General features: G+C 39.8%; 1 protein-coding gene across 1 annotated transcript; it reads right to left on the bottom strand.

Moving 5' to 3' along the window:
* Window positions 1-5405: 5405 nt before the first annotated feature.
* Window positions 5406-15402, bottom strand: GDF15 (growth differentiation factor 15). Its single transcript, XM_056552014.1, has 2 exons — window positions 15062-15402; window positions 5406-9850 (listed from the first exon to the last, which is right to left on the bottom strand). The coding sequence occupies exons 1-2, from the start codon at window positions 15366-15368 to the stop codon at window positions 9045-9047; spliced, it is 1113 nt and encodes a 370-aa protein (XP_056407989.1). The 5' UTR covers window positions 15369-15402; the 3' UTR covers window positions 5406-9044.
* Window positions 15403-16603: the final 1201 nt, after the last annotated feature.

Below are 16603 nucleotides of genomic sequence, written 5' to 3'. Positions count from 1 at the left end.
CTACAATGCTGAAGCTCACAGTCACTGTGTACTAAACCCAAAATTGCAAAAAGACTCTCTCATATACTATTAGGAATGGACTGCTGGGTATGGATTATACCGTCTACAGACTAGTATAACCTTCAGACCAGTTGTTGTGGAACAAAGACACAGATTTGCCCTAAAAAATTATTTCTCCCTCCTCTGAAAACCTTTCTGCAGTTGAGTCAACACACAGCTCTCTGTCCCTCTCTGTAATACAATGCTGTTCACAGTGACTGAGGGGTTAATCGCTGCAGTAAAAATTAATTTACGTGCTAAAATGCTGTGTTCTGTGTCCTACAGAAGGCCGAGGTGACTAAGAGGTGAAACACTGTTGCAACAAGCTTTTCTGTGTAACACACAAAGTGATGTCCGTCCTATCTCTATGCAGTGTAATGAATGATATGACGAGCCGCAAAATGGCTGCCGAATATATAGGGCTGGGACATCACAGGCGTGACTTGCTGCTGATAGGTTGCATCCTGCGTATGATTCAGGGTCATCTTGCCTACCTGCCTTGCCTTCCCACCTTCCCATCGTACTATGACCTTGTATTCTGACCTAAGCTTGTAAACCATTCATCATTTGCTTTTTGATTCTGCACTGCGCTGCAGTCTTGGTTTTTGACTTGGCCCATCTAGCTTCTCTTAATCTGTCTGTTGGTTCATCTGTCTTGTTACTGGTCCTTGTTCTGTGTCTGTTTATATTTAACTCATTGTGTCCTGAGCTCCTCCCTGACATCTGTACAGTGTTTGTTTTATTGCATTTGACTTTGTTTCGCCTAGCACTTAAAGGGGTACTCCGGTGAATTTTATTTTTTTTTTTAAATCAACTGGTGCCAGAAAGTTAAACAGATTTGTAAATTACTTCTATTGAAAAATCTTAATCCTTCCTGTACTTATTAGCTGCTGAATATTACAGCGGAAATTGTTTTCTTTTTGAAACACAGAGCTGTCTGCTGACATCATGAGCACAGTGCTCTCTGCTGACATCTCTGTCCATTTTAGGAACTATCCAGAACAGCATATGTTTGCTATGGGGATTTCCTTTTACTCTGGACAGTTCCTAAAATGGACAGAGATGTCAGCAGAGAGCACTGTGCTCATGATGTCAGCAGACAGCTCTGTGTTTCAAACGGAAAAGAATTTCCACTGTAGTATTCAGCAGCTAATAAGTAGAGGAAGGATTAAGATTTTTTAATAGAAGTAATTTACAAATCTGTTTAACTTTCTGGCACCAGTTGATTTGAAAAAAAAAAAAAAAGATTTTCACCGGAGTACCCCTTTAAGTAGGGTAGGGATTGGCACCATGGTTGGGGCCATCCTATTAACCTGTTGGGGACGACGGGCGTATGGACCCTGGGTCCTGGTACTTAAGGACCAAGGGCGTACCTGTACGCACGTGGGAATTTCGATCCCCGTCGGCAGCTGGACGGGGATTGGAATGGGATGCATGCTGAAATCATTCAGCAGGCATCCCGTGCAAATGTCCTGAGATACCGCATCCACCCCCCCGCCCCCCCCCCCCATGTCGGCAATCGCAGCAATTCGCCGATCAATTCAGATCGGTGATTCGCGGCTATTCCGAGCTGATTGGGTCTCTGATGACCTGATAGCCCGGAAAATAGGGATGATCGGAGACAGCCCGATCATCCTAAAGGATAGGAGCGCCCCCTCCTCCTATCCCTGCGATTGGCCAATCAGGACTGACCGGCGAATCGCAGGGCAGGGGCGGGGGTGGACGTTCATTTCCCCCGCTCTGCCCGGCATAGGAGGTCGAGTTAGGAGGTCAGGAATGGAGGACGGGATATGAGGACTGGATAGGAGGTGGAGATAGGAGGATAGGATAGGAGGACGGGATAGGAGGACTGGATAGGAGGTCGGGATAGGAGGTCGAGATAGGAGGACGGGATAGGAGGACAAGATGGGAGGTCGGGATAGGAGGTCAAGAGAGAAGGTTGAGATAGGAGGTTGATATAGGAGGAGGGGTTATGAGGACGGGATAGGAGGACGGGATAGGAGGACTGGATAGGATGTCGGGGTATGAGGACGGGATATGGGGTTGGGATATGACAACAATATATGGGGATGGGATATGAAGTCAAAAGCTTCCTCCTTTGTTGATTTTCCTCCCCAACAAGGATGAGGAAGGAAAAACCTGGCAACCCCGGGTACTCAGCTAGTAATGTGTTTGCACCACTGATTGTACTTTGAAATTACATAAATAATTTTACCACAAAATCTACGGTTAAACAAAAAAAAATTTTGGGGGGAGTAAAATTGAAAGAAAAAGAACATTTTGCAACTTTTGGGGCTTCTGTTTCTACTTAGTGCCCTTTTCAGTAAAAATTATAATTTATTTTTTTTATTCTGTAGGTCCATACGATTAAAATGATATACAATTTGTATAGGTTTTCTTATATTTACTACTTTTAAAAATGTATAACTTTTTGTTCAGAAATTAGTATGCCTAAAATTGTCCTCTTCTGACCTCTACAACTTTTTTTTATTTTTACGTATACAAAGCTATATGAGGGTTTATTTTTTGCACCGTAATCTAGTTTTATCAGTACCATTTTTGTTGTGATGGGACTTTTAAAAAGCTTTTTATAATTTTTTTTCATGAAATATGAAGCCAGGATTCCATGAAGCGCCATTTGACTTTACTCCTTTACAATTCCAAAAAATACATAGTCTATAACAATATAACTTTGGGCAGCACAGCTTAAGGAGTCAGGAGAAATAGAAATGCATTTTTAGTTCTTTTACACATGTACCTGAATATGTATGATACAGATATAGACAGCTCTGTGAGGCACTAGCTTAAAGCGTTTATCCAGCCATAAAAACGTAGCCCTTATCCACAGGATCGGGAATAAGCATCTGGTCGCTGGGAGTTTGACCGCCAGGAGCTCTGCAATCTCCAGATTTGGACCCCAGCTTTTCAAGCTGCACGGAGCAGCAGACAACATGTGCTAACTGCCATTTCATGCATTGTCTATGGTTGCGCCAGAGATACCCAAGCACAGCACTCAAGTATCTCTGGTGCTCCCATAGACAGTGTATGGAGAACATGCCATTTGCTGCCCCATGCAGCTGGTAGAGTCAGGGCCCTGTTGTGGATCCCAGTAATTGGACACCCTTAGATGAGATGCTTATTCCCTATCCTGTGAATAGAGGATACATTTTGAGGGGGTGCTCATATCCTGTCCTCATATCTCATCCTCATATCCCGACCTCATATCCTGTCCTCATATAATTTCCCAACCTTATATCTCAACCTCATATTCCTACCTCATATCCTGTCTTCATATCCCAACCTCATATCCCATCCTTATATCCTGTCCTCATATCTCGTGCTCATATCCCGTCCTTTTGTCCATTCCTTATATCCCGACCTCATATCCCGTCCCCATATTCTGTTCTCATATCTTATCCTCATATGTCGTTCTCATATCAGACCTTTTATACTGACCTCATATCCTGTCCCCATAACCTGTCCTCATATCTCATCCTCATATGCCATCCTTGTATCCCGACCTCATGTCCTGTCTCCATATCTTGTCCTCATATCCTGTCCTCATAGCCTATCCCCATATCCTGTCCTCATATCTTGTCCTCATATGCTGTCCTCATATTACGACCTCACATCCTGTCCCCATATCCTGTCCTCATATCTCCGCTTCATATACCGTCCTCATATCCTGTCCTCAGTTGGCAAGGCTTTGTGGGAGTGGGTGTGATTTGCAAGCCAGACTGATGCACAAAAAGAGTAGAAAATAAAAGAGGTGTGGCTTAAATGGTAGCCGTGGCATTGTGAAATGGGGTGTTGCATGTGGGGAAGGTAAAGCCACACCCTCCCCAACTGACACACTCACCAAGAGATACAGTATGGAGCTTGTGGTGTACGGTACTGGAAGTCCCCTATACTTGCATGGGACTTGAAACAAAAACCCCATCCTTCACGTAAGGGGATAGGTTAGTGTTGATTTAACTATTCTATATTTTTATTTGACATATAAGTAACATGTACTTGCACTTGGGTGATTTGAGAGCACGTACCTCGGCTTTCAATAAAAAAAAAATAAAAAAAATAAGTAACATGTGTACCAAGTATTATCAAAATATCTCAATATCACCAGCCTTACAGAAGTTATGCTGGAACATACATTTCCCATAGACTTGCATGGGACTTTAAACAAAAACCCTGACCCTCACAAATGGGGGTGGTTTTTAGACAGATGACTGTCACAAAAGAAATCAAACCATAAAGATGAAATAAGAGGTCTCTGCCTGAATCTACGAGGGAAGGTGTTCTTATTATTTTTCCTTTTTGATCTTGAGTCTTCCTTCGCAGAACATTTTTTCTCTTTAGATTTTATTATCCTAAAAGTCATAAATGTAGACATCTATACAGGAAGAGGCCTCTTAAGCAGTTTAATGAGACTTAGTTGGACTATTGCCAGCAATTATGGGCTTCATGTACAACTTTGGTGACAACTATTACGTTAGACAAACAGAAGTAAGTTGTTTAAAGAGTTGTTACCAAATCTTGTAATGGATTCTAAGGTTGATGACCAAAGGCACACTGACTTACAGCCATAGCTAAACAGTGATGAAAAGAAACACCTTAGTTGAATATTTAAAAGTGCTATATGCAGTATAGAATAAGGATGGACCTTGTACGTTAATAAATCCTCCAGCAAGGAAATGATCTTGGTCTAACAAATAGATGTAAATAAAAATAAGCATATCATAGAGAACTGGGAGGAGCTAAGTGCTGTACAGCTCCATCATTCCTCCATGTACTATGCGATGTTGGGCTGAATTCACAAACCGCTGTATTTGCTTTTCTTTTGGCACATTCATTTACTTTTTTCACAGTGTTTTTTAAGGTCAAACATGCTTCAGCCACATGTTACTGTAAAGTCTATAGCAACAAACTGTCAACAAACACAGAAGATAATTTATTGACTGGCACCCCTCCTGCTAAGCCTTCCACTTTTTTGAAAAGTGACATATAGTAGGTGGCATAAAAAGTAACAAATGACTGCGCAAAATGTGGCTTGCGCAAACATTTCAGACTTTTATAAACCAGGAAACTGACATACAACCATAATAACTTCTCCCACATTTTTTTTTTTGCCAATTTTGTGGTGTTTTTTTACATTTTTTTTTTTTATTTGTTTGTTTTTTTAAATCAATATGTTCTAGGTTTGGTATTTTTCTGATGTTTTTGGTTGCAGAAAACCAAAAAAGCACATGTACACAAAATCGTATTGTACCTTGTATATAAAAACTAAACCAAGCAAGAACAAAAAGAAAAATGATTTCATTCCAAAAATACTTTATTTTTTGGCTTTTTTTTACAATAACCTTGGACAATCTTCATGTTTAAAGATATGAAAAAATATACTTTGGTATGTATAATTTAAAAAAATACAAACAACATTCAGTAAAAAACAAAAAACAAACAATAAATTATCAATAAATAACATTGCATAAATATGTATTTACACTTAAAATAATATTATTAATAATAATAACATTAATAATAATAATAGTAACAACAAAACATTCATAAATAAGTACTAAGTAACATTTCTTATCTGAAGTAAGACAAAATTTTTTGTCATCCTTTGGCCAGTTCCATGCACCCTAATTTTAATGTTTGTATTAAAGCTACAACACCTAAATCCCACCACTGTTCTGCAGAACCAAACTCAGATGATAATCAAACAATAGGGACTTGCAGCCATAACATGGAACCTACAGCCACTTGAAACTGGAATTATAATTTAGACCATCAAATAAACTTAAATGGCAATTGGCAAGCTTAAATTCTTAAATTGAAAAACAGCATAAAGAAGTAAATGTCTTCTTTCTCAAATAAGGATAGTACATAGTCCCAGGGTAAACCTTTTGCTCCATAACAAATGTATCTTGTAATCAGTAGTCATGTAGCAGTCATAAGTGATAAGATTGGCTATCAGCAAAGCAATAAGCTAGAATGACATAGATGCAACGCTGTCAGCCACAGAATCTGGGTGGCTAGAAGATAAATAGAAGCCTCCAGCAGAGGGATAGCTAGTCTAACATAAAATATGTTAAGATTAGCTTTACCAGTATATTAGGCCTCTATTTGTTGTCTGGATTACTCACACTGTGAATGCATAGTTTTTTTTTTTTTTTTTGCTTATTCATTGCATTCAGCAATTTCTACATCTTCCTATTGTAAATTCCCCAGGAAAACTGACTGAGACATGCAGAGATAATAAGAAGCTCACATTTGTCTGTTCAGCAAAACTGCATGCTGGATCATGCCTCAGGATCTGTCCGACCAATTGTTGGGTGAAATTAGATACAAATATGGCATCATCAGGGCACAAGCAGTAAATGGAGTAGAACAAAATAGTGGGATAAGAAGGAAACACTGTATGGTCTCAATTTAAGTAAATAAAGGTTCAGTTCTTGTCATTGCAGTTGTTGCATAGCTATGGCAATTTTTCACTTATATTCTATGGCGGTTCTGTTCATTTGCAATAAGTCCGAATATGTCTCTGGTCATTGCACTTGCAGTTACAGCCATAAAGGCAAAATATTTTTTTTTATAAAGTATAACATAATTATTGTAAAGAAGGTTTTTGACAATTAAGAGGAAACATTTCGGTGATTAAAGTGGACCTGTCAGCAGGAAAACAGGTGCACATAAGCCCCTGGCTAGATTGAGCTAGCTATTAGAATTCTGGGCATACTATTTTTATCTCCATTGACCCGCAATGAGATATAAGGGTTTTGTGTTGATATGGAAATGAGACTGAAATGTCTTGGTAGTCTTTCCCCAGTGCAGCAGGAGCCTATGTAAATCCAGCCAATGTTCTCTTTCTCTGGTGGCTTTTAGTAAAACAAGCCATGGGGCAGTGATAAGGAGGCTGGACTTACCTGGTCGGGCTCTTGCCATGCTGAAAACACAAGGGACACTTAAAGGGAATATCCAGCAAAAGCTTAGGCTGTGTAATAACATTAAAAACATCCTATATTTAACTTGCTCCCCTGCAGTCTCCGGTATAACAGTGCCCGTTCTCCACTGAACTTTGTTTCCCGAAGCTGCAGCAAATATGTTACATCATCACTTAGCCAATCACTTGCCACCTCAGCCATCATTTACATAATAAACAACCAACATTTACATAATAAAATAATTAGAACAGACACATGAAACTACGCAATCTGATCCCATTGACTACTTATAATCAGTCCACTGGTTTTGATTTGATCATCCATCTATTCATATAAAAATGATAAATAAATATGTAATAGTGCAATAAAATTACAATAGTGCCAAGAAAAATTACACTCCATCTTACATTCCAATCCTGAGCAGGACATTAAATTGACCCCCCGACCTACGATGGCCCCGACATATGATCAAATCGACATACGATGGCCTCTCAGAGGCCATCGCATGTCGATGTCAGCATCGACATACGATGCTTTTTTATGTCGGGGCCATCGCATTAAGTGCTATCCAGCAGCGCAAAATGCTTAAGCTGCTTCCGGACAGCAGCTTAATGTTCCCCGTGTGGTGCGGTAAGTATTACTTACCCCTCCACGATGCTCCGGGGTGCCCTCCGGGTCCAGCGCTGGTCTTCCGGTGTCTTCTCGGCCCTCTCCGATGACGTCAATACGCTGCTGCGCACGTCATCCAATAGGAATGGCGTACACAGCGGCGTAATAACATTGCTACGCAGGCCCAGTAAGGCCTTGCGGAAGACAGCGGAGGACCGGAGAAGACAGCAGAGGACCGGAGAAGACAGCAGAGGACCGGAGAAGACAGCGGAGGACCGGGGATGACCAGGAGAGCCCAGCGGAGGCCCGGGGTCACCATCGCGAGCGGCGGGGACAGGTGAGTACAGCTTTCTATACTTTACATTGCACGGATCCCTCAACATACGATGGATTCGACAAACGATGGCTCATTTGGAACAAATTACCATCGTATGTTGAGGGACCACTGTACTAATATCAACAGAGTGGGGAAGAGAGATAAAACATTAGCTGAAAGTTGGGTTTTCACATTGGACTAATGTTGTCCAAACTAACTCATTTAGCAGGATCAGTTGATTATCTATAATGTTTGGTTCACCTTTACTCTCCCCAGATGGCAGATGTTGGGGCACAGAATGGTCAGGCATGTTGGATTTAAACCCATCTAAGCTTACTGTTGTCTGATATTAGATTAGGTTTTTCTAATAAGAGTAGGATAGCCTATAAGAAACCTGTATGTAGTTCATGATAATATGACAATTCAGAGTAGCCAATCAGTTATCAGCTGGGTAAAACCAATAATAATAATATAATAATAATAATAATGTTCACTCCTTCTATTTGTATATTGCTCCTGTAAGGAATTGCTCTAATCTGAATTTATATATAATGAACATTATGAATCTCAAATATAGCCACAAGAGTCAACCAAGTATTAAGAGAAAACCACCCACAAGTGTTTCTTCTTCATGTGACTTGAATCTAAATAATATTTAGACAGTGCAAACTAAAGCTAAAAAGATTACAAGTCAAGTTTCTCAGTATTCTTTTCTTTCATTGGACTAAAAAGATTTGTAAATATTGGGAGTTTATTTAGATTCAATTTTAAAGAAGCACTCCAGCACTCCATATGGTGCTAACTCCCCCTCCCCTTCGGTATTCTATCTATGTAGGGACTTGTTAACATCACGTATGTCAGCAAACTATCAGTGTATATGTGCACATATGGGCATGGGCCTAACTGACTTTAATTTCCTGAATGTAGTTAAGTAGTGACTACGCTTGGGTCATATCCTTTACGTATACATAAATGTTCTGGGACTCAAAAACACAGAAGATCATGCAGCAGATGCTGCACTATTTAAGAAAAAATGCCCAGAGTGCTTCTTTAACGAAAAATGTAATCTCTATGGCACAAAATAAGTTGTACTGTTAGAATGTCTGAATGTAGAAACAAAACCTTGACTCATTCCTTCTTTAGGCACAGTGACATTTTCTTACAATCATGTCCTCAAAGACTGTGAAGACCAATTTGCGCTCAGCATTGTAATGCATAAGTACCATAGGATCATAACTCCCAGGGACGCAGCAAGGGGCCGGAGTGTCTCCATTTAGGTGATGCATTCTGTATTTTATTTGAGCATGCATGCTTGCTGGCTTGTAGTTGTGTGGGCAGGATCCATCACAAAACCGCATTTCATAGGTGGATGGATGAACAATCCAATCACTCCAGCCAATCTGTTCAAAAGACACTAGTAAGGACTTACGACAGCACTTCTTCTCACTCTTTTTGCAGTCCTCATCTGCAGCAAGTGACCTGCTTTTTCTTGTTTTAAAATGTGTTTTTTCCTGAGTTTCCACTTCTAATATGAGGGCATCATCTGCTTCTATTTGTTTGCTGCCGCCATCATTTATAGAAGGGATGTCCACTGTGATGACCAGCTCCAGCCTGAGGCATTTCTCTGAACTTGCCAACCACTGCTGCACAGCAGAATTCACGTTTAATGTCAATGTATCTTTGTTTACTGGTTTAGAATCAAGTAATTTATGCGCTTGCCTTCCATTGGCATTCCTTGATTCTACAACTTTGTAAATGTTCACCATAGGCTTCGAGGTTGAGTTAGCTGCTGCAGGTCGCAACGCAGCCAAAATGTGTTTACATAGCTTGAGCTCAGCTCTCATGACATTGAGCTTCTGATGGAATGTCTGAGTTCTAGAGAAGACCAGATTATAATGATGACTGCTGCTTTTCACCATGTCACATTTCTTTGAGCTACGCTCTACTGCAATGAAGAATGAGATAGATATTGTTAGGTTATGCATACAAATCAACAAAAAAAAAACTTGACAGTCAATTTTTAAGTGAGAAATAATTATATCATTTAGGTCATATATATATATATATATATATATATATATATATATATATGACCTAAAAGTCAGTAAAATGATTGACCATTTACATTTCACATATAACATCTAAAAAAAAATGTGTAATTCTATTTCTTGTCAACAAAATATCTAGGCAATGTTATCCCTATTATATGAGGTTCTTGTTGCAATTGTTCATTTAGGGCGTTCTTCAGCGTTTACTTGGTAGGTCCTGAATGAGTGGGTGGCTGTCTAAGGCCCTAATATCAGATCACTCACTATGCTTTCATGCTATATCGTGGTAATCTGTTATGTTGTGTAATTGCAGATTGTGAATACTACTGATGTTACCAGCAATCTTCCACTCCCTTTTTATTTCATTCCTGAGGCAGTGCTAAAGATATTAGAGGAGACAAATGGGGGAATTTAACAATCATTTTACTACACATTCTAGGCATATACTACACTAAAATATTGGCGTATAACATATTATACATATTAATGATATAATTACCCCAGAAAAGGATGCAATATGCTACACTCTAGACAATTTCCCATTTCTGCATAAAAAGGTGTGTTAATGTAATGTCTAAGTTTAAGAAACATTTATCTTCCAGTGAAAGCTCCCTTCTACCTTAAATTTTTGTCTCAAAGTAAACCATAATGAAATTGTCTAAACAGATAATACAATTTGACAAGATTACTGGTGCACATCATCTAATCAAATAGGCCAGCTTTATTAAAGGGGTACTCCGGTGGAAAACTTTTTTTTAAAATCAATTGGTGCCAGAAAGTTAAACAGATTTGTAAATTACTTCTATTAAAAAATCTTAATCCTTCCAGTATTTATTAGCTGCTGAATACTACAGAGGAAAAATTATTTTCTTTTTGGAACACAGTGCTCTCTGCTGACATCTTTTAGGAACTGTCAAGAGCAGCATATGTTTGCTATGGGGAATTTCTCCTACTCTGGACAGTTCTTAAAATGGCACTGTGCTCGTGATTCAGCAGAGAGCTCCGTGTTCCAAAAAGAAAAGAATTTCCTCTGTAGTATTCAGCAGCTAAGAAGTACTGGAAAGTTTAAGATTTTTTTATATTAGTAATTTACTAATCTGTTTAACTCTCTGGCACCAGTTGATTTAAAAAAAAAAAGTTTTCCACCAGAGTACTCCTTTAAGTGACGTGGACAAGAATAACATATATGTCTAAAACAGGGACAGTCTTAAAGAATGACAGAGCAAGGATCGACAAAATTGATCAATTCTGCCAATGTCTCCAGAGAAGCTGATCTTAGGTTTTAATCTAAAATCTTTCTTGGTTTAGTAAAACCCATTTCATGCTTAAGCCCAGTAACTGTCTAGGCATTAGTCACAATACTACTATGGCAAGTTGTCAGTCTTGACTTTTATATTAAAACAAATTATTTTTTTAACCTCTTAATGACATACATTTTCAACATGGCCACCTAAGTCAGAAAACATACTTAATTCCTCTATCTTAGACAGGTCAAGACTGAACATTTATATTAAGTATGGGAATTATTTTCCAAATTGATTTTTATCTATCTACTCCTATTATAGTATCACTTAAAAAAAAATTCACCTAAAGTTACAAAATAACTGATATCTTTATTAATGGAAAATATGAGAAGGTTAAGAAGGGGATCTATAACATGGGGCATGTTGGGCAATAGTTAATTGTAAAGTGCAAAAAGTTGTTCTGGTCGAAAAACCAATCATCCATAAGTCTAAATGAATGGTGTACATAGGATATACAATGTAAATTACAGAATAAGTGCCACAACACAATCATTATAATCAGTGTAATACATACATAAGATGTATTGCACATATTCCCAAAATATACTATACCACAGCGATAAATGTCTCAACGGTTTTGGTCTCCATCTCAGCATTTCATGTCAAGCATCCCACTATATGGATACTATAGGGCAGAAGTGAATGAGACTGACTTAGTGTGCTGGTCATATGTTCCATACAAGTCAATCTCTGGAAATGCATCAGTGACCTTCAGATAAGTTTATTTTATCTGCACCGTCATTTACCGACTCATGACTATCTGAAAGTAGATGCTAATAGTCAAAACGAACGGCAATGGCACTGTAAACATTAGTGTTTAACAGATATGTTATCATGTAGTGAAAGACTGCAATAACTGCACTTGAAGACCTATGGTGTTTTATCAACAAAAGCTTTTCAGAGATGTATCTGTTAGTTATGGTCTTTCGTTTGTCCAACAAAGACAGAGCACATGGGTCTGTGCCAAATCTTATGATGCATAAGCGAAATCAGATTGCCAAAAAAACTTTGACTTAAAGTGTACCTCCAAAGTCTAAATTGGCGCATGAATACCTAAACAGAGCGCCATGTTTCCCTACTCCCTGATGCACATAACTGCATTAGGAGACCAAGACTCCTGTGTAGTCTCCGAAGTAACAATAGATAGCACAATAAGACCCAAAGTAAAGTGTTTCTTTGCACTATCTTCAGGTATTTATGTGCCGATTTGAACATGAAAGTAATATTTACAGTATCACTGTAGTAAAGTACTCTTTAAATTATTTACTCTTTGGTGGAGCCTTGAGGGCTCATTCACACAAGTGGAGTTCATTTCAAACCCACAACGGATCTCCTGCTTCGAGTTTGAAAATGGGCGGAGTCTCCATGTGCTACCCGCAGCAGATTTTCGACAACGGAATCTCCGCTGTTTAAAATCCGCTGCAAACCCCTTTGAAGTCGATAGAGTCTATGGCATATTTTCAACAACAGACTGCTGCGAGTTTGAAAAGAAATCCGCTTGTGTGAATGAGCCCTCAGGGTTTATTCAAATGTACAATATCCTGCGCATATATGATGCACAGGATTTTAAAGGAGTAGTCCAGTGGTGATTCAGTGGTGAGCAACTTATCCCCTATCCTAAGGATAGGGGATACGTTGCAGATCGCGGGGGGTCCGACCCCTGGGGCCCCCCACGATCTCCTGTACGGAGCCCCGACAGCCCGCTGGAAGGGGGCGTGTCGACCTCCGCACGAGGCGGCGGCCGACACGCCCCCTCAATACAACTCTATGGCAGAGCCGAAGCGCTGCCTTCGGCAATCTCCGGCTCTGCCATAGAGATGTATTGAGGGGGCGTGTCGGCCGCCGCCTCGTGCGGGGGTCGACACCCGCTATCTCGGCGGAGAGCCGGGGCCCCGTACAGAGAGATCGCAGGGGGCCCCAGCGGTCGGACCCCCCGCGATCTCAAACTTATCCCCTATCCTTAGGATAGGGGATAAGTTTTTCACCACTGGACTACCCCTTTAAGCTAAAGATTTGATTTTCATTTAGTTTCCATTAAAATCTGGAGCATGGAATCTCTGAATATCAAATATGAGCAGGATACTGTACTTGTTAATGCACCCTTGATGTGTTGGATTTTTTGGGGCATTTTTTTGGCTGGTGCAACTATTACATTGTGACCTGATCAACGTTCACTGCTTCAGTACAGATACACAGGCAGAGATTGATCAGTGCAAGTATTTTTTAACATACATGTTATGCTGTGTTTATGTGGTGTTGTGCCATGCACTGAAGGAGCACCTTGAGATCATGGGTCCCTCAAACTGGTGCATTCCAGTACCTAGCAGCTCCACCATATATACTGTATGTGCATGTGATGCATGTTATGTCGCAATGCTGACAGGAGAGGCAGAGAGGAGCTAAAAAAAAGTTTTGGTTTAGCAGCAAGGAGTGCATGAGGTGCCTGGAAGACTTGTGAGGGTCCTGTGCTTTGAATTGTCCACAAGGGGCATAACAGTGAGCTGGAAGCAGAAGTAGCTTGTTTATCGATCATGGGAGCATCAGTGGGCTGGAGACCATTGTGCTACATCACAAGAAAGGCAAAAGATCAGAGTCAATGATGAGAAGCCTGCCGCAGCTTTGCATTGCGGGTCACCTAGTGTTCTTTTTGTACCCAAAAGTGAGATGTATTATATAATACCTTAGCAAGGCCTGGGGAGCTGATAGTGAGCTGACAGACGCAACAATGGCCGCTTCAGAGCAAAGAGAATAGCTAAGGAAACTTAGATTGGCAGAGGCTTTATCCCTAGGAGATTGCTATAGCTTGGAATGGGAGATAACTGTGTTTAACAATTATCTAAGAAAGGATTTAGGCCCCTCATATAGCGGGAGATGGGCTTCTGGTGACCTGTAACATTAGCAGTAAGATTCAGTCCTGTATATTAGGCTTAAGACGGGCTTCCAGGAATAAGATTGGGTGTGTAGAGAGGTTTGTAGAATGGTCTTCCTTTTTTTGGTGTGGGGTTAGTGTGAAGGCAACCGTGTGAAGCTAACAGAGTTATAGTTGTTGCATGAAAAAATAAAAATAAAACATTTTATATATCAATTTTAATAGAAAGGGATCCAACAGGATCTTCATATCTTGGCTAGAGTGGAAAGCAGCTTTAAAGGGCATCTCTCACTCGGAAGGACCTGTCCTGATTTATACAGCTGCAGATGAACCAATCACGAGTTTCCCTAAATATTACAGCTGATCACTGGGGGCCCCAGAAGGTGGGCACTCCAATCAGTTGAACATCCTCTTTAGCAAGCAGGGCCTTCTATATCAGAGAATCTTTTAAAGTAATGTCTTCTGTTAAACCATTACCATATGAAACTGTGCCTTCACATGGGAAACTTTGAACCACTACTATACATAAAACTGCAAACGTAATTGTCTTCTACATGTGCAGAAATATATAGGGCATATCATCTCTATATGTAAATTGTACATTTGGGGATCTTTGTCATTGACTCTATATTTTAAGATGTTGCCTTACATAAACATTATTGAACGGTTTCTTCTGTATTAGGTAGCTTGTCATTTACTTGTGATTTTTTTGGCTCATCATCATGCATTCCCTTTTTAACAACAAAAAAACTGAACTATTGGCAAGGCATATCTTTTGTTATTTCTATTATCGGTGCCAAAATTTCTGGCGTACTTCTGTTTTTTATTTAGTATGATTTATGCTTGTATCTATTAACAAAAATATGTGAAAACATGGCTAATCCTTAAAGACAATTGTTACGTAGTAAATACAATCTACAATGTGCTTGACTTACGTTTTGGTGTTAGTAGATGTACTCTCCTTTCTGAAGTCCCATCCTTCGTTAAATTTCCCCTGAGCTCCATTAACTTCTCCTGGTATAACCAATGCATTTTGCGCAGTTCGTCCCTGTCCAGTTTTTCCCTAATAACTGGAGGTTTGTGCAAGCCCAGACGATCCAAAATGCTCTTCTTCACCGCTTCAAGCTGAATCATTTTCTCCTGGTCACCCAAGGGCTTGAGCTGAACCCCAGTGATGGATAAGAGTGCGAAGCAGAGAGTAGCACACCTGACCTTCCAAGGAGATCTCTGCATTGTGTGCATGTAGCACAGTTTCACAGTGCGAGGCTTGTTCAGCACACAGTTTGTGAGCTGGCTGAATGAATGAAATTCCCCAGTCCCTGTCTTTTATAGCTTTGTGAACTGCACGCCCCCACAGATACACACACACACTCGCTCACTGCTAGCTTTATGGAAGTAAACACTGCAAATTCCATATGCGCATTTGCCAATACTTTGGATGCCTTCATGCTTTAGGAACTTTAGGAAAAATTGACTTGATAAATAATCGTATAAGAATGTTCAAATCAAATTACCTGTCTTACACAATTAGATTTGATCACAGCAAAAACACATTAGCATGTTGTATTCCATATTAGTACATTCACATTTGTTTTTGATACTTAAGTTTTGTGTTTCCCCTTATTAATATTTTGTACGTACAACTTGTATTTAAATCAGGTTTTGCAAATACTATAATAAAAGAAAACATAATAATACAGCCATGATTTTATAAGCCATGATTTATATAAATAGGAAATAAAACATTTCTTATGAAGTATATCAGAAAGGTTAAAGGGGTACTCTGGTGCTTAGACATCTTATCCCCTATCCAAAGGAAACGGAAGCCCCCAAAAGTTACAAAATGGAATTTTTTCTTCAATTTTGTCGCACAATGAATTTGTTTTCCGCTTCCCGGTGGATATTTTGGTAAAATGACTAATGTCACTGCAAAATAGAATTGGTGACACAAAAAATAAGCCATAATATGGAATTTTTGGTGCAAAATTGAAAGCATTATGATTTTTAAAAGGTGATGAGGAAAAAAAATGAAAATGCAAAAACAGAAAAACCCTGCGTCCTTAAATGGGCACTGTCACCAACTTTATTTTTTGATATGTTGTAGTACTTATGTACTACAACATATCTCTAATATTCTTTTATTATTATTTTTTATTTTTTTATTAAAAATGTTTAATTTACATTTGAAAACCGGCCACTAGGGGTCTACCTCCTAGTGGCCTGCTGCAGCCTGGTGTGACGTCATGCCTGAAAAAGGACTGATGCGGCCGGGCATCGGTCCTTTTTCATTCAGCCTGCGCTCGCTTCCTGCCTGTCAATCAGACAGGCAGGGAGCTAGCGCATTGGCTCCCCGGTCACTGGCTGGGAGGCCACCCCTCCGCCGCTGCTTCGTCGCCGCCGCTGTCCCTGCAAATCGCTGCCGGACTTTGCAGTAAGTGTAATGAGGGAACGGGGTATGCGGGAAGGGGGTTTGTGAT

Source organism: Hyla sarda, chromosome 1 (genome assembly GCF_029499605.1).
Source record: "Hyla sarda isolate aHylSar1 chromosome 1, aHylSar1.hap1, whole genome shotgun sequence".
In the NCBI taxonomy this organism is placed as follows: Eukaryota; Metazoa; Chordata; class Amphibia; order Anura; family Hylidae; genus Hyla; species Hyla sarda.
Note: the sequence above shows the minus strand (reverse complement) of the source record. Positions and strands in the feature narration are given on the sequence as shown.